The sequence below is a fragment of the Erythrolamprus reginae genome, chromosome 3, assembly GCF_031021105.1.
Source record: "Erythrolamprus reginae isolate rEryReg1 chromosome 3, rEryReg1.hap1, whole genome shotgun sequence".
In the NCBI taxonomy this organism is placed as follows: Eukaryota; Metazoa; Chordata; class Lepidosauria; order Squamata; family Dipsadidae; genus Erythrolamprus; species Erythrolamprus reginae.
In genome coordinates, this window is record NC_091952.1 from 220,983,084 (window position 1) to 221,008,366 (window position 25,283).

The window sequence follows — 25,283 nt, forward strand, 5'->3', positions numbered from 1 at the left end:
CCATATAAATACTTGTTACCTCTGGAGAACAGACACAATTACATTTAATAACGTGCTATTAATTTTATGAAATACAAATTCAGTTTAGCTCAATTGTTAACTGTTGAAATTATAATAACAGATGTCTTCTGATACTCTAGGGAAACTCAGGAAATCCACTTAATACATCAGTTTTTCTCAAGGATTTAATAGTGAAATATGGGTACATATATTCACAAATTTTATTCTTGGTCTCTAACTTGGAGTCCTCAGAGAGGGGTGGCATACAAATGTAATTAATAATAATAATAATAATAATAATAATAATAATAATAATAATAATAATAATAATTATTATTATTATTATTATTATTACAAGGACTCCAAACTCCAAACTCACTGATACAGTGTATGATCATTGCCTTCAGAATTTATAGTTTTAAAATCCAAAGCTTATAGTCTGAGTTACTGAGAGAAATCTAAATCTAAGAAATTTAAATCTCACAACTTCTTTTAAAGTTTGGTATTTATTTCCAAAGGTTTGGAAAATGGCCAGTGTAGTTTTTTTAAAAAATTGTCGTGGATGTATTAATGGAGAAATACAGGAATATATAGCTAGATTACCTTAATGCCCCTTCCAGGTAATTGGCAGAAAGTAACGTCCAACCCCTTCAAAAAATACCTTGCCAAGAAAACTGCAGGGACTAATCCAGGCAGTTGCCAGGAGTCAACACTGCTGAAAGGCAGACACAAACACAATTAAAGATTGTATAAACATACCTATTAAAGAAAACAGAGAAAAGAATGACCTTGCTGAAAAAGCAGCATGGTTTCTGCCAAAGTTATGTTTTGTCTTGCTTAAGTTTCTAAATTTTTTCATTGGTGTCCCCAAGTATATTATATACAGGACTGTTTAACTGATGTTGACAAAGTCAAATTCTCCCAAGGAAATTCCACAGCCACAAAATAAGAAGCTGGGAGTTCTCATTGTAACTGATTAAAAGAACAGGAAACAGTGGAAATAAATTGCTGTTTTAAACTGAGAAGATATTCAACCCTGGAAATGCTGTAATTTAAAAGAACCTATGGCTAAAGGAAGGAGCTATGGCTAAGAGAAGATGATCTTCCAAAGTAGAATATCATCTTGTAGGCAGATAGGCAGATGTTTGCTCATCTATCTATCTATATACCATGTTTTCACCAAAATAAGACCATCTTATATTTTTTTGAACCCTGAAATAAGTGCTTGGTCTTATTGCCATGCACTAAAAAGCCCGATAGGACTTATTATCAGGGGATGTCTTATTTTGAGGGAAACGGGGTACAGGTGCAGGCACATGGATACACATGCAAATGCACACTATCACACACACAAACACATAGCGCAGGATAGGCGTTGGACCAGTCACATTCTTTCAAATAGACCTACATCATAGGGTATGGGGGAAGATAGGAAGTAGGAGTATTATGATTCCTAATCATTCCTACCCAACGAATCAGATCTGACAGGAGAAGCAGGCGATGGATCCCATCAATTACAGATTGACACTTTGCGGGTCACAGAAAGGGAGCCTTTGTGGGACCTGCTTCTGCCAGCATTTTGCAAGGACCTGAAATTGCTTATTCTAATTGTGTCCACTATTTTCTTTAAAATCTTGGCTGTGAAATAGCACTTAGACTTAAATAAAGTTTCACAGTGCTTTACAGCCCTCTCTAAGCGGTTTACAGAGTCAGCACATTGCTCCCAACAATCTGGGTCCTCATTTCACCCACCTCAGAAGGATGAAAGGCTGAGCATGGTGAGATTCGATCTGTCGAACTGCTGGCAGCTAGTGATCAGCAGAAGTAGTCTGTACTAAGTACTGCATTCTAACCACTGCACCACCACAGAAAAAGCATTATAAATACCTACAAATATTTCTTGGTAGAATCAAGAACGTCCTTCAGTAGAAATTTGTAAGTACCCATGATAACTTCATTGAAGAAGAACATTAATTTTACTCAAAATATCATACTTAAAGAGCATTGGTTTAAAATGTTTTGTCAGGACTGATTAAAATAAGCAAATCATTTTCTAAAATTCCTGGAACTGTTATGATCGGAGTCAGATCACGTTTTTCATATCAGGCGTATCAGCCAGGCCATCTGCTTATGTCTCTATCTCAGTGGCAGATGACCACCGGGATTGGTCTTATGACAGATAGTCCCCTGATCGCTCTGTGGGGTCTTGCTCAGATGGATAGTTAGATCTGGACCTCTCAGATGATGAGGGTATCAATCCAGACCCTCCCTCTTCATCAGTCCTATTTTATCCAGGGCTTTTAAAGTTTTTGCTCAAAGCGAAAAACAATTTAGAATTTAGTGTTATATGATGAGATTTTGGGCTCCAAAGACCCTCTATTTGAGGAAACCACTGCTGAAATTGAAGTTCTGCCAGCGGCCCCACTTTTTGTGAAGGTGGTTTTGCATCACCGGCATCTGGATCTATTCTGTTGACGGCAAACAGACACTATTATAATATAGCAACTGAACTTGAGCAACATCTCCAGACTCCCTCTGTTGATGCCCCAGTCTTGGCCTTATATTCTATGACCAACATGCCAGGCAAACCTGATGAACTACTGTGGCCAGAGAATAGGCGGACAAAGTAGGTGCTCAAAAAGGTTCACCAGGTGGCTCCTGGGGCAATTTGAATGTCCACTTTTGTTTCCATTATCTCCAACACTTTGCTTAAATAACTTCAAGAGCGGATTCCTGCTTCCAACCTCAGAACTCATCAGGATCTCAATAAGTTGCTCGCAGTTGTACCAGTTTTCGGCCGATACCATGCTACAGTTGGCAATATTTGCTGCCAGGGCCGTGGGCTCCTCCACTGAAGAGGCCACATCTATGTTAACTATCCATCTCAGGTCAGTCATGGGTCCTGGATTTTGGACCCATTCTGTAAGTTAGCTTAACTGAGGCACACTCTTGGAAAAGGGAGAGAAATGTCTCCATTTTTGTATAACATGTGTCCCACATGGTATTTTTAATTACCATCACTGCTGAAAAAATAGTTCGAATCTACTCCTTAGTGACTTTTGTTTCCAATTAAGTTTTGTCCTCTGCCAAACGGGCCAGCCTCTTTTAATTCTTCTTAATTTTTTTGATCCAGGCAAAAAGAGAGTCTGACATATTACCAGTGTCCTTCTTGTATAGTTGTATAGTTTGTTCCTGAAGATCAAAATGATAAAGGAATGAATAATGTGAAAAGGAAGGAGTCTGGATAATCTTTTTACCAGCCCTTCCCCCTGCTCCAATTTTACTTAGTGCAATAGAAAAAAAAATTGGTTTCTTGCCCAGTTCCTTTTATTGTGCAAACTCCAAAAAAAATGCTACTTTTCTTTTTCTTTTTTCATTAAATGCCAAGTTAATTTGCAAAAAGGGACTAAGAGTTCAGAGCTTTTCCCATACAATAAAACTTTTATTTAGAAGAGTGAAACAGATGGCGGGTACTTTGCTATAGTCAAAATGAACATAGTGCAAAACTCTTGAGCTGCCTGTTTATACAATCACCTATCAGTATGTAAAAGACATAGATGAAAGTAGAAAAGAGATGAATGTAGAATAAATCTCAGGGTAGAAGTAGAAGTATAGATATGACTTGGAAAGCTTTTTTTAAACTTGTTATTTCAAAGTGTTGTCTATCTAACTTAGGTCAGTATCAGCATTCTCAGAAATTTTTATCCAATCCCTTGTTTTATTTTTACATGGGAAGATTGAAATATAACTTTGTTTTGCCTGTTATATATTTTTTCATACAGCAGAGATAATAGCTAAGTTCAACAAAGCTTAGCATAACCTAGTAGGAAGAACTGATCCTACTGTACCCATATAAACTCAGCATAAATCTAACATAGCTGAGAGCTGTTATCTTCCTCCACAAAATATTGATGCTGCATTGAGAAATTGAAGGACGCTGGCACCATTTTAGTTGATTTTCTTCTTACATTTCTGGCTGTCTGATAATATTTATATTATTAGTATTTAAAGATGGAAATATGGAGTGTGTGCGTAAATTACCAATGAGAGATAATCTTCTGAGCCCATGTTTATCATTCAATTTAAATTCTGTACATTCTGAAAAGCAGAGCCTTCCTTCATTAACACATGAAGTGTCTGTGGGTCCACTATGGGTCATGGTAGCTTCTACAGACAATTCTGCCTCTGTCTCTTCATAATCAATAGTTGACATATAATTGAACTTTCATTCATTTTTGGCTAGCACTTCTTTTTCCATATTGAGACATGTGAGGCCTTTCACTGACAAGATTAGAAATTATTTACTGTAAACTCTTATTCGTTGGAGTTTCTCGGGAGGTTGAGAAATAATTATCAATAGTTTTTCATTTTGTGAACTAGGAATTGTACTTCACTGAAGATGTATTTATAAATCAACCCCTTTGTGACTAGTGTTTACAGTTGACAGAAGTTCTACCAATTAGTCAGCCTGAGTTAGTCCTTCTCAAATGTTTTGATTCAAGCCAGAAATAAAGCTGCTTGTGGAGAACAGGATTGAACATGTGGGTCTGCAAACTTCTACTGTGACTATAATCAACATAGGGACAATGGTCTGAAGTTCCTTGATATAGTGATTCACTTTTGAAGGAAATGTTCTCACCTTCATTTTGGGAGCAAGGCAATGAGAAGACAATAGTAAACATTATAGAAATTCAACTGATGATGGTGGCTGCAGTTGGCTTCAGAGCTGTGGATTAGGATGGACCAGGGGTGAAATACACTGGTTCTGACAGGTTCTGGAGAACTGGTAGCGGAAATTTTGAATAGTTCAGAGAATGGCAATTTTGCAGTATCCTTCCCCTGGAGGGGTGGGAATGGCAATTTTGCAGTATCCTTCCCCTGGAGGGGTGGGAATGGCAATTTTGCAGTATCCTTCCCCTGGAGGGATGGGAATGGCAATTTTGCAGTATCCTTCCCCTGCTATGCCCATCAAGCCATGCTCACCAAGCCAAGCCCACAGAACTGGTAGTAAAAAAAATGGATTTCACCACTGGGGTGGACATTATTATTATTTTTACTCTATCATAAGTTGAGTTTGGCTAGGCTACCTTGTCAGTTGGGTAGCCCAGCTTTGTCTAACTGGTTAATCTAAAAGTATTGTCTAATTTGAACATTAGGTAAAGCTAGATATAGTTTTGTTAGATACTTTATCATTACACTCAAATTAAATGTGTATTTTTCTTTTTCACACACATGGATATACACAAGTATAGAAAGCTGTTTTTTAAAAATTCATTTTTTAAAATGACTTTTTCAATTATCCAAAAACTCAGTCTGATTGCATAACAGTTCCTGTAATTATAGTGTACTTGTTGGTTTTAGACATAGTTTTATTTTATGTATACATATAAAAGGCAAATACAGTAGGTTTATAATACTGTAGTTGATTTTAACATTATGTTTAAAGCAAATCAACATTGCAACACTTACTATGTACAATTACTTTTAAGTGAAAATTAGTATTGGAAATTGCTTAACATGTACAGTACTTTGTTAGTTTATATCAGCATAATCGACCTTGGAATTATCTTTGAAATTTTATAAACAATGAATAATATGTGAAATCACTCTGAAAACACTTTAGAATTCCTTAATATGTTTGAAATAAAGCATGCTTGGTTTAGCAAAAATTCTTGGATTTAAGCCCATGGAAAACCAAGCTGCTTTTATTCTGTGAATTTTGATTTTACTAAATGCACTGCTCAAAAAAATAAAGGGGACACTCAAATAACACATCCTAGATCTGAATGAATAAAATATTCTCATTGGATACTTTGTTCTGTACAAAGTTGAATGTGCTGACAACAAAATGAAAATGATTGTCAATCAGTGTTGCTTCCTAAGTGGACAGTTTGATTTCACAGAAGTTTGATTTACTTGGAGTTATATTCTGTTGTTTAAGTGTTTCCTTTATTTTTTTGAGCAGCACATATATACCAGACTGATTGTAAATAGTCTATATTAGGCATTATACTCTTTTATCCTGTGGATTGCATTTTTTTTCTTTTTCAATTATACTCTTCAGAGAGCAAACAATTTATACTTCTCTCTGAACTTCTTGTAACTTCATTTGAAAGTAGGCAAATATAAGACAACATATTAAGTAAATTACATATCTTTGTAACTGACATTACTGTGTGGTGAAAAAAGGTGTAAGGCAGAATTGCAACCTTGTTTCACATGCATTTTCTTTTGCTATAAGTGATGTGTTGCCTTGTGTTGGTCAAAAGATTACACAATGTCAATATGAGAGAAGAGTATTGAATGACTCCTTGTCCACAACTGGGCTGATGGGGAATTCCAGATTCGGGTCATTCAGTAGCAAAGTAACTGTACTATGTATTAATCCCACTGAACTTTGATTAACATTTAAACTGCTACCTTTTATTAGCATTTAAAGATGAAGAAGAGAATCAGTTGGGTCTAGTAGTTAGTGCTGGGCTAAAACCCAGGAGATTGGTTTTGGCCTTAGGCATGAAAAACCGGCTCAATGACTTGAGTCAATTACTCTGTCTCAGTCCAATCCACCTCAGTTATTGTTTTGGGCAAAATAAGAGGAGGAAGAAATATGTTTGTTGCCTTGAGTAATTTATAAAAAACAATAATAAAGGCAGAATAAAAATCAGATAAATAATTTTACTATAAAGGAAGGCTTTATCAAAGTGATTTTTCCAGTTCATATTGACAGATGTTTGAAAAAATGTAAAATTAAGAAACTTACAATACATTTTGATAAGCTTTATATTACATTGAGGCCCTACCATTAGGCTTTTAAAATGTTTTTATTTCTAAAATAATATTCAAAGATCTTTGATAAATAATACAAATAATCTGCTGTTAAGGTAGGGAGAGAAACTTTCAATGAATAAAATTTAGTTCTTGAACAAGACCTCTATGCTCCAATGTATTTACATAAGAGTTGGGTTTATTTACAGTCAATAAATGCAAAAGCGTATTGTGCTTTCAGCAGCCAACTGTTAAATTGGCTACAGATATTTAATGAAACCAAATCACAACAGACATATATTACAAGAAATATTGAAAGATCTTTCTTTGCATTTATCATCAATGATAACCATCAACTAACAATTCTTAGTTTCTCAACAGAGAGAGCTAGAATTGTAGCTAAAGTATAGTTATTTGCAATAAATTTCTGAAAAATGACACTGTCCATTGTGAAACTTTACTTACTTCATATGAAGTTCCCACAGCAGTAAAAGTGGTTTCTGATTTCAACTGAGAGCAGTGCAGTTTAACACAAGATAAATGCATTTAGGTCTCCCTAAATGAAGCCAGTGGTACAACTGGGTGTTTGTTTACAATCCCAGAAGCTCAGTTATGTATATGGAAAGACTCCATGCCAGAATCGGTCTTCATTTCTGTAAAGAAAACTGGCCGTATATTTAGGCATGCATTTATGCTCCATATGTCCTAAGGAATGATTGTCTTTTTCTTCAAGGAACATCATCTGAACATCGGCATAACTCAGCAAATCTACTATTTCTTTGACAACTTCAACATTAATATATTCATAAAACTAATTGCTGGATTGTGATAAGCGTCTGCCTTTAAAATCCACATGCATAAACAATCTCTTACGTTGAACTCAGGTGTGGGTTCCACTTACTTTTGCTACCAGTTCGCATCACGTTTCCCATGTATGCGCATGTCCCCTTATGAAATTTCACTTCTGGGCATGCTCAGTAGCAGGATTCAGCTCGAAACACAGCCAAAGAGCTGATCAGCTATGCTTCGGGTGAAGAAATAAAGGTCACTATTAACTGAGGGGCAGGCAGGAGGGCTCTTTTTCAAGACGCAGAAGAGGAGGGGCCATAAAAAACCAGAAAATGGCAGCACCCACAAACCTGCACCGACTGAACTGGATCCATGGTACCGTGATCACGTTACGAGTGGGTTGCTATCAGTTCGGGTGATCTGGTCCAAACCAGGAGGAACTCACCCCTGGTTAAACTCTTACTAACTCTTAAAAAAGAAAAGCTATGGCCATAGTGTCTCTTCCTAAAAAATTAAGAGTACAGCCAGCCAGTTTGGTGTACTGATTAAAGTATCAGACTAGAAATTCTCTCATTTTCTAGTCTGGTACTTTAATCACTCAGGCACATTTATAAGCACTGTTGGCTTCTATGCCATAATATTAATTCCATCATATTAATTCACTTTATATGAACCAAAATTTGGGCTTCCTAACAAATAAGAAATGGGATTCCTCCCCAATCCCTTTTAATATAAATCGTTTGCTGTATATCCCCAAAGCTAAGTTGTTTGAGAGGGCAAGCATTGCCAATCGAGATTGAAAAAAAGGCCCGTTCCGTTCCTACGGTAATTCTTCACCAGTAATTCTCAGCTTCTTTTTCAAATTTCCTTTTGTCACCTAGTGACTCTAATCATTTTGCTTTGAATAGAAACTCATTTTTTCCAAGGTTAGCAAGCATGCTGAAATATACACCTCGCTGACCTTGGCTGAGTGATCTAGAAAAAGCTGGAGAGGAACAGATTTGGTTAGTACTTAGCAGCAGTGATGGGAGGGAGGGAGGAAGGCCACCAATAAATCAAATCCTTAGACTTGTTGTAAGGGTGTTTTTTTTAAGATAACCTTCAAATTGGTCTAAAAGATACTTTTTCATCTCTCTTGCAGAAGAGGTGCTGCCATGCCCTTCATTAAACACATTTGTGTTGCGTACAAACATGTGGCCAAATGCTCTTAAAAATGGTTAGCTTAGTTAATATAAAACGGAATGTGGCTTCTGAATTTTTAACAACTACAATAAACAAGGAGAATTGCAGACACAAGTGTGTTGTCATTGCAAACCAGCAATTGGAGCTGTATTTACTCCCCCCCCCATCCCAGAAGTCTTAGTGATGTAGCAAATTCTTGACTTGATCATTTTTAAAAGACATCATGTGAATTCTTACTTTGGCTACATGTTACTATGTTGTGAAATCAATCATAAAATAATTCATCTATTCCTAAAAAATATATATTTTGTGGAACATGCATAGCCATCTTTAGTCATTCAGTGTACACATGAGCAATATTAGTCTGTTCTTAAATGCATATCATTCAAGTCCCAACTTCTTTAATTAAAAGTATAAGGCAGCTGCTGGGTATATGGGATACTACGCAGTAACATTCTGTGATTGTACAGTGGTACCGCTACCTAAGAATGCCTCTACTTAAGAACTTTTCTATTTAAGAACCCAAGCCTGGAAAAATTCCCCAGGAAATTTGAGAGCGGCATGAAGGACCGGCCAGTTTTCTGCATTCCCCCTTTAATCCCGGCCATCTCGTGCTTTTCTGGGCTGCCAGAGGATTCTTCCGGTGGTGCTTAAGGTGGCTATGGCAGTCCAGACCGAATGGAGCATTTTCCTTTCTCTGGGTGCTTGGAGAGGGAATAAACCTCTGCCACCTCCCAGAGAAAAGAAACATTCCGTTCGCTCTGGGCAGCGACTGTCCTCCTCCTCTTCCTCCCCCCCCCAAGTTCTGAGCTTTTATTTCTTTCCTAATGGGTTTGCATGCATTATTTGCTTTTACATTGATTCCTATGGGAAAAATTGCTTCTACTTACAAACTTTTCTACTTAAGAACCTGGTCACGGAACAAATTAAGTTCTTAAGTAGAGGTACCACTGTATATGGAAATCTGCCTGCTTGCAAATGGATGAATGTGTTTTGTGTGTCTTGAGGATGGCTTGCTCCAGATATTTTTTAAAAACAAGGAAGGTCATTGGCAGACTAAATTTTATAGCTATTGCAACCATTATATTCTAATGGCAGAAGATTATTAATCAGATTGGTATTTTCCAATTCTGGTATTTCTGTTTTAAAAACGCAAGTGGAATATAATAGAAGAGAATATTTGTATGACATTTGAAAGAAAAACTAAAAACTTAAATTAAAAGTCAAACACACCTGTCAATGCAATCAATTCAGATGTGCGCTTCACATAATTTAACAACCGGTTTGTCCAGAACCAAAAATGTGAGTATGCATGTGTGCACTCGCTTCGCTCGCGCGCCTTCTATGCATGCGTACAGCCTTCCACACATGCACTTTGCTCACATATTCAGCTTAGAAAATGTGGCTATATAGGATGGCATAGCGTCAGTGTGGATGGCAGGCCCACTAACAAAGGTCACAACTTACCGGTTCACCTGGACAAGTTCAAACCGTCTGAACCCTACCACTGAATCAATTCCAAGGAAGCATACCACTTATCATCAGAGTGTAGAAGAAACAGGAGTATTTTGACATTTTTTAAAAATCTGACCACCTTTCTCATTTTTCTACTGGTTTTTACTTTCAGTATATTGAGTGCTATGTGAATTATTATGAGCATTTGGGCATCCATAGGATAAAAATGTAATGCAAAAAGAAATTTTTATGCCATTCAAAACTGACAACTAAACTTAGAGTCACACTTTTTGGACCGATCAGGAACCATCTGTTATAAAAATAAATAATAGAAGATCATTTCAAAATTTTAAGCAACAAATATATAGAGAATAACTTGGTATAAATAGTTTCATGATGCAAGGTATTATCTTGTCAAGAATTCTCATTCAAAAAGCGTAATTTACACACATCACCCCATTATCTTTTTATTTGTCATGCCTCTGATGCTTTACACACATCAATTTACACACATCACCCCATTATCTTTTCTCTTTATTTGTCATGCCTCTGATGCTTAAAAAGTAACCGCTGAAAAACAGTAATTTTCTTAATTTCCCAGAATGCAACTTTTGGTCTCTTCTATTAAATTTTAATTTTTGCCTCTAAGACAAACAATTCAATTAGTCTAAGATGTCCTTCTCTTTGAACTTGTTGACAATATTTGTGGATTGACCAAGGACTATCTGCTGCCAGTAGTGGCCAATTAGATAAAGGGCATTTAAAGAGCAAGCCTTTGTCCTTGCACCTGATATTCAGAGGTTTATTTTTCCCCTAAGCATGAAAGTGCTATATAATTACTGTTACTAGAGGAACTGTCTTCAATAATGGTACAAACAGGAGGCAATCAAATCTTTCACAGTTGTTAGAAAACTACAGAGACACTCTTGTAGCTGCATTTATTTTGTATACACAATGATGGGAAACTTCAACTGGGCAGACAAATGCAGAAGCCTTTTTCTTTACTCTCTGATGATACACTCCACTCTTTTCTCAAATGAAAGCATTGCTAAATTTCAAAAACAAATTAGAGTTCAGAAGTACCAAGGTGAGCTTGTTCCTAACGTTTTGCGGCTGATGAGTTTTGACAATATTGTGAGTGTTCTCACAAAAGAGCTGCCTATTTGCATTGGCGTAGTGGTATCTTACCACTCCTGTGAGGAAACTGCTGAGATTAAAAGAAAAGTTACTTGGTCAAGAACATCCATACAATATACTGACACCCATTACCTTTCGGTTTTAATATTCTTTTGCAGAAATAGATTGACAGAAACCAGGTACAAGGCAGAAGTACAAAACATTAAATCGCATATTTTTTTCTTTTGTTAAGAAAAACAAATGTGTCTATATAAAAAGCAAAAGGTACAGGTAGAACACGCATCACATATATAACACAAGGCCAGCAAATGTGTATCTCCAATACTATTAACTTCCTTTGCTTCTTACTAATGCCGTTAGATGCTTCTTAGATCCTACCAGGAATACCCCCCTCTCTCTTTTCATGGGTAAATACTCTGTGCTTTAGAAAAATTCACCCATTTTTAACACCTCCTAAGCATGCCTGTGGTGCTCCTTGTAGTGCACTAAAGCATTGCTTGAAATAAAGTGTCCCAAACTAAGCAACATAGATAATATAGTAGGAAAAAAACTCTCCCTCTTAAAAAAACAAAAAACCCAGTACAAACAAGCTATCAGAAACACATACAATGAAATATTTGTAAGAATTTTGTACAGCACCATACAGTTTTAAGAGAATGCACCAAGTTTTATAGTCGGAAGTGTTTGTTCAAACTTTTCATGGAAGGTAAATTTGTGAAGGCACAGGCTCAAAGGAATAAGATGCCTATCGCCATATTGCAGCGTAGGAGACTGTATTTATTCTGGAAGATGAGTTCACAAATACTTTTTGCTATATATTTTAAAATAAGATGTTCCTCATATGGATGGCTTTGATGAAAATCATTCCTCACAGTAGGAAGATTAATGGGATCCAGGGTTTCTCCACAGAATTATGCATTTGTATTGGTATACATGTTTCCTGAAAGCTTAGTAGGAGGTGGATATTTCAAATGTAGCCAGCCTACCCAAGCATTTTTTTTAACTCAGCAGTGATGAAATGTTCATGTGAAACAGTAAATTGAAATTTAAGCCATCATCTTAGAACATACACTATATGCAGAACCTCCATGAAAATCTTCGGGAAGTAAATTTTCTAAATGCTAAATATATGAGCAGTCTTCTTCCTCACTCTCTCTCAAATTACTTAGGGTTATTTTCACCAGTGCAGGAATTTTCACTTTGTATTACTACACCATTAAGAACTGATAAAGAAATAAAGGGAGACTAGTAGAGATCTATTTTGAGGTATTTTGAGCTCTCATCAACTAGCCATACCCTTCTTGGATTCTGGGCTGTTTGCTTTGCTAGGCAGTGCTTTTATCCTCTAAGTCACAGGTTCTCCTCCCTTATCAGCTGAGTCCGGGAAAGATTATATATGTTTTTGTCAAGTCACCTCCCATATTTGGGTATACCAGGTGACTTGACAGAAACACACATTTACACACACACACACACACACACACACACACACACACACGCTACTCAGTCCTGGAGGCAAACTGTCCAATTCCAACAAATATGGAGCAACCACCAGAAAAGACCATGAAATTATGTCCATGTGGCAGATGTTAAAATGAAGACTTAATTAGGTTTAAAACTAATCTAATAAATTAAAGACAAAGCTTCCGTGGTCACTAGACCCTCAATTTCTATGGCAGATTATTCTGATAATGATAATCCAACTTTTTAATGGGAATTAATATTCAATTTTTTTATACTGTAGGCTTATGTACCCACTTTTATGTTAAATAGTGGTATTTAGCAAAATGACACATATCTGATACAATAGATTTAGTAAATCAATATACATTTTTTTCTTTCAAAAAGCTGCATTATTCCCAATAAAGCTCCTTACAAGATATATCTCTGAATGTTGGAGACATGCAATTCTCTTTTACATAAAGTGATATTTAGTTCTACAGTATCTGCAGGAAATCTTTAAATGTCACAGCCTTTGGAAATTGGGTGGATCAGTTTCCAGAGGTCAGCCATATTTATTGCTTTTAAGCAACAGATTAAACATCTTGTGGTGTCTAACGAAGGTTGAATAAAGTGATAGTCTGATTCAAAACCTTAAACTGTAATAAATGTATTTTTTTTCAATTCTGCAAGGTATTTTTATGTAAATAAACTGAATAAACCTGAGGAGAAGAAAGGGAATGGAGATATACAGAAGACTGGAAGGCATGGTACAATTTCACACATGCTATTTTGGTAAAATGGATTAGAGGAAATTCACATGCTAAGTAGTGGCACTAATCTTTATAAAAACCAAACACAGCATCTTACTTTTTTTGGTAATACTGTGGAATTTACAATCTCTGCAAGAAAGGTCTGTTGTTTTGTGTTTCTATGGTTGCTGGTTCAAAACTTTCTGAAATCTTGCCTGGCTATAAAAGAAATGATTCAGTGGCAGCAGCTATCTTGAATTGGCTGCAAATCAAAATTGAACAAGTGAACACGAACATTGTCAAGAGTGATTCTGAGAATATCTAAAATTGTAGGTTACTAAGAATAACAATATTTCCCTTTGTTTCTATTAATTCTTACTTTAAACAATTTTCTTTACAGTCTTTTTTAGACTCAAGTATCCTGAACACTTCTTTAAATAACTCCAGAGTCTATAACATGTCTTACCTTTTATTTACAATTTTATATAAAAAGATACTTCTTAAAGATGCATTTTTGTTTCTGAGAGAATTATAACCTCTGTGAAATGTTGCAGCTTGTTTGGGCAGGTTGCACAATACATTAAGGATAAAAAAAAGTGATTGCTAGTGTTTGAAAAGCAGAAATTGTATATGTATTAAATATATTTTTAAATATCCTGACTCTAAATCAATCCTAGTACAATATTGAAAGAAAGGGGGTATTATAAAATTGAAAAACTGTAAAAATAGGAATGATATAGCCAGTCTGTAAACCATCCATGAAGTAAACAAGATGTGCATGCTTCCTTCAACCACTTCAACCACAACTTTGTGTAGTTCCTTACAAAGGCACTGTCCTTCCTAATTCCCACAAATGCCAATGTTTCGCTCACTGCTCTTATGTTCCTTTAGAGCAGTGTTTCCCAACCTTGGCAACTTAAAGATATCTGGACTTCAACTCCCAGAATTCCCCAGCCAGCATTCGCTGGCTGGGGAATTCTGGGAGTTGAAGTCCAAATATCCTCAAGTTGCCAAGGTTGGGAAACACTGCTTTAGAGCAAGATCAAAACTGAAGCATGAACCTGAGATTAAGCCAGCACATTCACTCACAACATCTCATGGCTGCATTAAATATATTAGGGAAGTCTTTCTCAAGCTTAAGAACTTTAAGCTGTGTGTACTTCAACTCCCAGAATTTCCTATTGCCAAGTGGGAAATTCTGGGATTTGAAATCCACACAGCTTATAGTTGCCATGGTTGAAAATCAATATGTTAAGGCAAATTAGCCTGCTAAATTTATCTACTCTTTTATGGCAAGATGTGCCTATGTTTGAAAACAACCAAAATGAATGGGTAATTTGGGAATACATTTTAATAAAATGGTTGAAGTAACTGAAAGTAAAGATCTTTTTAAAAGGCCCTTATTTAACAGTACCACTTTTTATATATTACAATATGAGTATGCGTCTGAATTGTGCTCCAAACATCTCATTCTTGCTTTAACATGTCTCTTCTATATAAGCTTTTCCAGAATCCTCATCTTTGTTTCTGATGTTATCTATATGTTGTTGTGATGATATCACCTACGGGAGTAGAAAAATCTCTGTACATATTGATGAAACAGCAGCAATTCTGATTTTTTTGTGTTTTTTCATCCATGTGATCTTGGTTCTTCAAATGGAGCAATTGTCTGTTTTCTTCTTGTCAGGGTAAGTTCATATCTGTATGATACTTTGATGGGTATAGTTCAATGGATATGAAGCAGGAATCATGGATCAAACATGCCAGGTTAAGTTTCCAGGTTACCTGACATCATTTCAAGCAAAATACTATTTGGGCATTTTATATTTCCAACTGTGTATTGAGTTTGCAAGTGATAAGTCATTGAGTAAACCCATCTTGAAAGACATGCTGAACAGCATGTTCCAAAGTCTTGTTTTTTGAACCAGTTAAAGCCTGTTGACATCTTTATTTTGCTGCAAATCACCAATACTCTCATAGTCGCTTTCTTGTGGGAGGATAGATTGAATGGTGCTAGACATCAAAACATTTCGTTCCTCCTCTCGACTGAGAGTCTGAATGGCCTCATAGTCTGGTTCCAAGTCCCCATTTAGAAGTATTGTTGATTGAGGCAAATCAGTAAGGTTTGGATTTGTTTCCAAGTCCTTCACACTGGCATAGAGGCCACTGCAAATAGATGGAGACTTCTGAGGTACAAGTTCAGGAATACAGGTATATGTAGATTCCAAGTCTCTAGAAGGTTGTCCTGTTTTATTTATAGAAGAATACATTGCTGAAATCTATAAAGGAAAGAAATGCAGTAATTGGATTATTATTATTATTATTATTATTATTATTATTATTATTATTATTATTTAGATTTGTATGCCGCCCCTCTACGCAGACTCGAGGCGGCTCACAACAGTGACAAAAACAATATACACTGACAAATCTAATAATTAGATTTGAAACATAACACATATTTTTGTAATGATATTATATTCATATTCAGTGAATAATACAGTAGCACAAGTAATCTATTTCAATATAAGATATTTGATCTTACAAAACATGGCTTATGGAAATGAGTACAGTAATACCTTGTTTGACGAACTTAATTGGTTCCGGGACAAGGTTTGTAAGGTGAAAAGTTCGTAAGACGAAACAATGATTCCCATAGGAATCAATGGAAAAGTTAATAATGTGTGCAAGCCCAAAACTCACCCCCTTTGCCCATTACTGCTGGCATTCGGATCCTTGTTCGGGGGCAAGTGGCAGCGGGGGTGGGGGTGGTGGACATGACATTCCTGGCGCTGCTGCTGCTTCTCAAAGAGAAACCGTCGCTGCCACTATCCTCTTGCCCTGGCCAGAGGGATGGAATCCGCCGGGACATGGCAGCCCCACCCTTTGGGAGGGCGGGACTGGAGCAGAGCAGCGGCTGTGAAGGGGCTGGCTCAGCGAAAGCGCTCCCAGCGAAGGGGCTGTGAGAGGGTTTTCTCCGAGCGCTTCGGGAATTCCTGCCCCGCCCCTCTCGCAGCCCCTTCGCTGGAGGCACTTTCATCCAGGGCTGTCAGCGAAGGGGCTGCAGGAGAGGTGGGGCAGGTGTTCTGGAAATGCTCGGAGAAAGCGCTCCCAGCGAAGTGGCTGCGAGAGCGCTTTCTCTGAGTGCTTTGTGAACACCTGCCCTGCCTCTCCTGCAGCCTCTTTGCTGACAGCCCTGGACGAAAGCATGCCCAGCAAAGGGACTGCAAGAGGGGCGGGGCAGGTGTTCCGGGAGCACTCCGCGAAAGCGCTCCCAGCGAAGTGGCTGCGAGAGCGCTTTCTCCGAGAGCTTTGGGAACACCTGCCCCGCTTCTCCTGCAGCCTCTTGGCTGACAGCTCTGGACGAAAGTGCTCCCAGCGAAGTGGCTGCGAGAGCGCTTTCTCCAAGCACTTCCAGAATGCCCGCCTTGCCCCTCTCGCAGCCCCTTCAATGGGAACGCTTTCGTCCAGGGCTGTCAGCGAAGGGGCTGCAGGAAAGTTGGGGCAGGCATTCCCAAAGCGCTCGGAGAAAGTGCTCTCACAGCCGCTTTGTATTTTTGGCTTGGGGGGGCAGGAGGGCCGGCCTGACACCCCCCCCCAGCGCTTTGCCTCCTGCCAGGCAAGAGGGCTCAGGAGGCAGGTTCTGCCGGCCGGGTGTGGAGGATCCTGCCGGCCGAGGGTGATGTGCGGGATGAAGGGGCGGGGAGTACTGGGAGGCCTCCTTCGGCAGAGGTGGCCCGGCTTTGCGTTTTTGGCTGGGGGGGCAGGAGGGGCGGCTTGACACCTCTCCCCAGCTCTTTGCCTCCCTCCAGGCAGGGGGAGGAGGAAGGGGGGCATCTCAACCAGCCGCTGAAAAGCCAAGGGAAAATGCCAGATGCTTCGGCTGGCAGTCGGGAAGCAGGGAATCCCGGTGGCGGTGGGAAACGAATGGGAAATCCCAGCGGTGGCAGTCACAAGGCAGGGTAATCCTTGCAGTAGTAAGAGAGCGCATGCACAGTAAGAGAGCCCGTGAACCCAGGCTCTGGTTCGTAAGACGGAAATAGTTCTTAAGATGAGGCAAAGAAATCTTAAACACCGGGTTCGTATCTCGAAAAGTTTGTATGACGAGGGTTTCGTAAGACGAGGTATCACTGTATGATATCTGTTTATGTAGCATCCCTGAAAATATCATGTTTTTGCAGCTCATTTGTAATTACAAAGGTTTTCCATGGTATATGAAAAAAAGGGAAGGGTATTCTGCTCAGAAGGCTTGTTCTTGGTATATCACTGTTAGGCTGACATCAGGATGTATGAACAGGACTTAGAGAAATACAATTGTTCTTAATAGTGAAGAAATCCACCTAGTAAAACAGGGGTTTCTAACCTGGGCAACTTTAAGACTTGTGGAGTTCAACTCCCAGAATTCCTCTCAGCTTTGCTGGCTGTAGAATTTTGGGAGTTGAACTCCATATTCCTTAAAAGTTGCCAAGGTTAGAGATTCCTGTAGTAAAATGTTTGTAATGTTTGCCATTAAAAACTGCAACGTAGGATAAATTTACCACATTGTTGAATAGCAATAGTGTGGTAAGCACTCAATGTTGCTTGCATTAAAAAAACCGGACCTTTATAAAATGTTCACAGAATGGAACTCACTGTACAATGTTGTGGTTGACAGTTTGGAAAACTTAATTTATTATTTTGAAGAACTTAATTGACCGAAGCATATATGCTCCATTCTACATTAAATAATCCTAAGAAACCGATAAAGGAGAATATTTGTAGGTCATGGTTGAAATGAGGGGTCCTTGGTGCTCTTGTTTTCTTGCAGGTGTTTCATCCTCCAAATTAGGTTACATCATCACTGCTATTAAGTAGTGCAGTTTGTTTCAGTTTATATTCTAGTGAAAGGGTGACAAACTTGATTGTGTCATGTGTCGTTATGTGAGATATCACAACTCTTTTTGCCTCTGCAGAGCCGGGATGTGTATGACCTACGTGTGATACGTCTGGCCTGCTGGTCGCAGTTTGAAACCCCTGTTCTAGTGGCTTGCATGTCAGTGTTGGTGGAGGTAGTGTTAGAGATTCATTGGCAATCTCTTAATTGGGGTATTGTTTACTTGATTGTTGGTCTGATGTTAACCTTGGGGTTAATCTATGTTGAGAGGTGGGTTATAGTTGTTTTTGCATACATGTTGTTAATGTATATGTGTCTATTGATTTGTCAGTGCCAGGCTTCTATAAACTCCTTGGTGTTTTTGCACTTGGCTTGGTCTAGGATTCATTCATTCATTCGTTCCATTCCATTCCATTCCATTCCATTCTGTGTAATTTGGCCAGGGCGGATGTCAGTTTCATGGCGCCCAGACCTACCAGCAAAGCCAGGTGTTCACAGCCAGGTTTTCAGAAAATCAGTAGGGTGGGAGCAGTATGGACATTGGGGGGGGGGAGTTGGTTCCATAGAGCCGGGGCGGCAACAGAGAAGGCCCTCCCTCACGGTCCCACCAACCTGCATTGCTTAGTTGACGGAAGCTGTAGGAGGCCAACCCTGTGTGATCTTATTGGTCTCTGGGATGGTCACTTTCCCAATTGAAATTATGGTTAAATTTGTCTATATGTTATGGAATTAAAGAATTTTCATTTCTTACAATAAGGATGTTTTCTGGTTCTGATATATATCCTTTTATCATATTATATTCCACTGTAAAAGTTTTTCCCAGCCCGGATAGTTTTTATCATGGGATATGAAGGGACAGAGTCAGAAGGCAGGATCAACTACAATTTAATGTGTGTAATCTTCAGATATTTTTATGGGCTTAAATCCATATTAATGTTGGCGTTTTTTAAATAGCCAAGAAGGTATTCCCAAACAATAGTCAGTGACCCAAAATAGTTCCAGTATGAAAGGCTGAAACTAATATAAATCATTTGGCAAAAATAATCACTTAATCCAGTTTGCATTTGAACCATCATTTCTGGGTTTTCTTAATCAAAGAACACGTAATATTGCTTTATTCAAGTAACATTTTCTAAATACATTTCATACAAGACAGACTCACCTCATCTTCTGTAAGAGATGGGTCATCTTCTCGAGATTTATAAATCAATGAACTAAGCCTCTGAAAAAGATATAAGATATCTTATTTAAAAGCTAACACCTTCCTCAATACAAAAATAAAAGAATAAATGAAAACATACAGCATTTTCCCCTTTCATGATACAGATGTCCATGTTTTATTAGCTAAAATTAATAGCCCAGTTTTGGAGCAGACTAAAACAGAATTTTTACATGGGGCAAAAATAAGGGCACTAACATCTCTTCTACTAAATTCTGTTAAATGTTTGAACTTTCATTGAAATGTGATTAAGACAGCATTTCTTTATTTAAGCATCTGAAACAAAGTTTCTGACTGATGTAGGAACTTCCTTTGCATTTTTATTGAATTCTGTCATCAATATTATTTTAGTGGTGCTTTCTTACTTCTGACAAAATGCTAAAAATGTGTTTCTATTCTCACCTGACAGCACAACTCAGAACATAATGATAATCAATTGTTCACAACAGTTTGCTTTGTTGTGATTTTTGGTAACTTTATTTCTATCCTTTTTTTCACAGAACCTGAGACAATTTGAATTTTATATTCTGAGGTAATTTAGAATTAAGTACTCAAAAGAAAGTAGCAGTTTTCCCCAGAGAAAGAGAGGAAGGAAAGAAGGAAGGAAAGAAGATAGCTAGATAGCTAGATAGCTAGATAGCTAGATAGATAGATAGATAGATATATAGATAGAAAGGAAAGAAGGAAGGAAGGAAGGAAGGAAGGAAGGAAGGAAGGAAGGAAGGAAGGAAGGAAGGAATCCCAAATGATACAATAAAAATACAAATAAACCCAGGCCTATTCATTTAATCTATGGTGGGTTTTGTTGTTATTATTATTAATACAAAAATATCAGATTCAATCAACACATTGCCAATATTTGGAATGTAGTTATTTGGAATGGGTTCAAGACACCCATTCGACTGGCTGTCTCTCAGCAGGATAACCTCTGAAAACCCCCCAGAATTGGTTAATTTGGAGTAGGAGGAGAATCTGTCAAAATAAAAACATAGAAGATTGATGTCAGAAAAAGACCTCATGGTCCATCTAGTCTGCCCTTATACTATTTCCTGTATTTTATCTTAGGATGGATATATGTTTATCCCAGGCAAGTTTAAATTCAGTTACTGTGGATTTACCAACCACGTCTGCTGGAAGTTTGTTCCAAGCATCTGCTACTCTTTCAGTCAAATAATATTTCCTCACGTTGCTTCTGATCTTTCACACAAATACATATAAAGTTTTAAATGGGCCAAATCTGGTTGGAGCTGCAAAGAAAAAAGAGGCAGGCATGCTTCCAGTTTGTTGGAGTTTTGGAGGAGGATGGGGGCAAAAATTGTATAAATGAATGCTTACAGAATGAAAAAAATTGATAAACCTTTGACCTTTCCTCAATGTTTTTTTTTTTTTGCTTCAGCTTTTAAATGCTTCTCCGTCTTAACAGAATCATCTGCTTACATATAAATCAGATACATAAGGCTACTCAACTCATAAGGACTCTGGAGTGTCATTCAACTTCAAAATACATCCAGCACAATAAAAGTAAAAGGAAAACAATAATCTGGAGATTCATACTTCTAGTACATTAATAATATTCTCAGAGAAAGCACTTCATCAATCAGGGAAAATAAGCCGGGTCCTCCAGGCTTGTTTAAAGAAGAGTAGGGTTGGGCCAATGCGAAGCTCTTTGGGGATACTATTCCATGGGGCATGTGCTGTGACCAAACAATTTAGTTAACGATCTCCGCTCCGAGTCCATGGAGAGGGGTGGCATACAAATCTAATAAATAATAATTATCATTATCATTATCATTATCATCTCATTAAATGCTATCATTTTAAAGAAGGACTTGGAGTATGGCCACTCAGCCAGACTTTACTGGACAAGCAGATGTAATAGAAGAAAGACAGCCCTTCAAATAGCAAGGTCTTTTGCTAAGACCTTTATATTGTCTGTTGCAACTAGCAGCTTGAACTGCACCTGGAAGCAATGTTGCTCATGCAGCAGAAATTGTACATGGGCACACCAAGGTATTCCCATAACTGTCTGCATTGCCAGAATTTGGACCAGCTGTTCTGATTAATCTTCAGTGACATCCTCATACAGCATGCAGTACAATAATCTACACATTATTGGTGAGACCGATCGTGAAAAGGAATTATCACAAAAGGAAAGAGCAGAACCAGCATACCAAATAAATCTGAGCAAAAGTATCCCTGGCCATAGCTGCCACCTAATGTACAAGTAAGAGCTTCAATTCAAATTGTGCACCAATGCGCATAATTGTACCCTGTTCAGAACCAAGGATGGAAAATCCAAGGGACACAGAACTACTTGGTCTTATTAGGGTTACGTTTAAGCCCGTTCCTTTCCACCCAGGACTCAAAAGCTTTCAGGGACTGAGACAAGACATCCACAGCATCCCTTGGTCATGCCAGGATCAAGATATAAATTTGAGTAAACCACTTTGAGAGAGCTGTGAAGTGGTATATAAGTCTAAGTGCCATGCTATGGCTATTCATGGAACTAGAGCAAAGAAATTTGTACTACTATTTTTTTAACTTTTCAATTTTTGTGGTTAAGCGGAATATTACTTTAAATATAATACTAAGTAAATCTACTGTCTCTGTGTTTGTGTACTTAACTCCTCTCTGCCCCCTGCCCCCCAACCAGCCATAAACTTTGGCCAAGAGATTTTGGGGGGGGGGGGGGGGGGGGGAGGCGAACAGGTTTTTTTAGTTTTACTTCTATGATAATTTTGTTAACATTAATTATGTGAGGTATGGAAGAAAACAAAGGGATAAGACATGAGCATTTTCCAATCCCTTGGCTAATATTAGTGAATTCTTTGAGTTTTTTAAAATCAACAAATAAGTTTTGTTCCAGCAAGCACCCCATCATCGTCACCTTCCTCCTCCTTATCATCACCATTATAATTCTACAATGCGAAGATCTGGATTGGGGAAACACCACTAATTTATTTATCACTGGTAAGCCACTATCCTGAATACTGTTGTATGGATAATTAACTACCTCATTTGTTGCTTCTCTTTAAGGAGTTAGTTTTTAATATTTAAAATGTGACAGATTGCATTTCTGAAAACTGAAATACTTGACATATTTTGATCTGTAATATTTAATAGAAATTCATGCTGTCATAAGCAGTTGGACCTTTGCAACAAGAACTAGAGAAAGTTCTTTGTTTTTATTAAAAATTAAAATTGTGGATACACTTAAATCTAAAATTAGATCAGAAATCTGGAGGCCAGGGGAGAAATCCAATTGCAAGTTTTCATGAGCAGTACTGAAAACAGTAGGGCATGAGTCATCCTGTCCTTCTGGAACAAATGTTGAAGGTTTTTGAGAGATTGTAGAGGAGAGGAGTGCAAAATATCCCCATATTACATTAGCAAAATTCAGTTTTAGATTCCACTCCAGGATTTTCTTGTCTCTTACATTTTGTGTTTTATTGGCTGGCTAGATGTTGGCCAACAGTAACACTTTGAATACCTTCTGCTCCCAATGCCGATTATCTGGAATATTTCAAAACAAGGGACAGACTAATTAGACTAATTAATGATCAGTTGGCAAGCATGTGTCTCCTGGGTAGATACTGAAAAAAAAAACACCATTCATGCAAATGTCTCTAAAATTTTGGGGAACAAGTTTCAGTACTCTTAAAACTATCACCAACTGCATACAACTCCATGCTTTCTCTTGCCACTTGAATATTACCTTTCATTTATGAATGCACATTAAAACATTTAAACATTATACATAGATTACACAATATGGTTAGTTTTGATCTTAAGATTTTGCATTAGTGGAAGATACCAAGAATTTTTTAAAACTGTCCTTTTATATTTACTAATGAACAACAGCATTTGCCATAATATATATACATACTTCAAGTCTTTCAAGTTACAACTTCATTTTCTTCTAGTGATAACACAAAATAACATATACCTTGTCGGGTTCATTAAGCCTTTCCATGACTTCCTCCTCTTCTTTGGCTCCTTTATCCTGTACATTCTCATTTTCATCAAGAAGTTTTATTGGTACAGGAGGAGGAGCTTCTTCTTCCACATCTGGAGTAGTACTGCTAAGAGGACTCTCTGAATTAACACTGTGGCAACTTTTTTTATTTCTGTCAACGGATGCATATTCTGCTGATTCTGTCTTCTTCTCGAGAACATGATCTAAAATTCCATTAACCATCACTGTAGTCTTTGGTTTGCATTTCTCGGAGTTGGCTACTGCTCCCAGGTCCTTAATTTCCTTCACTGTTTCATACAAGCAGTCTTCTACTATGTTCTCTTGAGAGGAACTATCTTTCAGCACTTCATAGGGTCCCTCCATTCCCAGACTCTGGTCATTTTCTACATTTCTTGTGGTGAGAATTGTTTCCACAGCATTATTTGGAGGAATCCTAGGCAGCTCTCTACTTTGATGACATTTTAAAGATCTTCCCAATATGTCTTGTTGATCCAAAAGATCTGTAACAGAGGTTTGCACTTCTTCGTAAGGTTGGAGAGAAGCAGCTGTACTATCTTCTGAAAGAACTAGAAGAAAATTGCATAAATACTTAATGATAGGCTCATAAGGCCATTAATCTATATTGAACAATGTATCTGTATTTTTTTAAAAAAATGAAATCAGTGAGTTATAAGTTGGTTATGATCCATTTTTTGTATATTTCCTCTACTCTCATCTGATTGTTCTTCATATATTATTATACGGCTAATCAAAGTTCCTTCTGTTTTTTCTTATTTGTGGCTATGTCCCTATTCAACATCTGGTAGGCGATAGTTAATAAAACTAAGCACATTCTTAATTTTATTAACTATTTCCAAATTAATGACTAAACTATTTATCAAGCCATTTTTATCAAAACTGTTGTTAACTATTTACAACTACGTTTTTGCACTAGTTAGGGTTCTCCTACAGTAGGAAGAACTGCAGGATTGCTAGCCACGGTACTGAATTCAAGTCACGAATCCTATAGTACTGTCCAAGGTCCTGAGACAGCTCTGTTCTTGATTTATACCAGCCAGTTGTCTTACATTGACATTTATCCTCTTACCTGAACTATTGCTATTCCATAACAATAGTTACTATAAATGGAATCAGGATTGTCAGCTTACATCATTTTTAAAACAATAGAGCAGCAATGTATATATGTTGAGTCATCAAGTGCTGAGAAATCACATAATGATAATCTTACCATCTCCATTACTGATGCCACCATTTTGTTCACTGCTTGCAATTGGATCTGTAGCCAGACTTGTGATAGAGTGACTAAATGCCTCTTTATCTGAAGGCTGCAAAACAAAATGTGGATTTAAATGAGCTAGTCAGGATATAAACATCCATTTTATGACTGGTGGTAGCTAACTAGCTAAATTGGTAGATTTAGGCACTTCCTTATTCCCAGTCTGGCTTGCAGGCTTCCGAGGAAGGTATACTGCAAAAGGAGGATGGAAGCAGACTGGACGGGCATAGCTGAGTGGACCTTTGCCAGGGCTGCACTCTCCAAACACGACTCCTTTCACTCAGTCTGCAGCCCAGCATAAAACTAGGCTCTTGGGGATGGAGGTGGGTAGCTTGGGGTAGGGATGTCAGGCCCTGTTTCATTTGCAAATGCTTACCCGCCCCTTCATGGCATCGGACCAGAATATCTCCGGGACCGCC

General features: G+C 37.8%; 1 protein-coding gene across 4 annotated transcripts in view; it reads right to left on the reverse strand.

The window, feature by feature from the left end:
• Positions 1-14,853: 14,853 nt before the first annotated feature.
• Positions 14,854-25,283, reverse strand: part of PAG1 (phosphoprotein membrane anchor with glycosphingolipid microdomains 1) — a 213,952-nt gene continuing 203,522 nt past the window's right edge. For 3 of the 4 annotated variants that reach the window (XM_070747978.1, XM_070747977.1, XM_070747980.1), the window contains 4 exons: positions 24,817-24,913; positions 23,559-24,154; positions 19,556-19,615; positions 14,854-15,799 (listed from right to left, as the gene is read on the reverse strand). In XM_070747978.1, coding sequence (XP_070604079.1) covers positions 15,449-15,799; positions 19,556-19,615; positions 23,559-24,154; positions 24,817-24,913 — 1,104 coding nt within the window. In that variant the 3' untranslated portion in view covers positions 14,854-15,448. The remainder of the gene's footprint in view (positions 15,800-19,555; positions 19,616-23,558; positions 24,155-24,816; positions 24,914-25,283) is intronic. The other variant, XM_070747979.1, reaches the window with a different exon arrangement.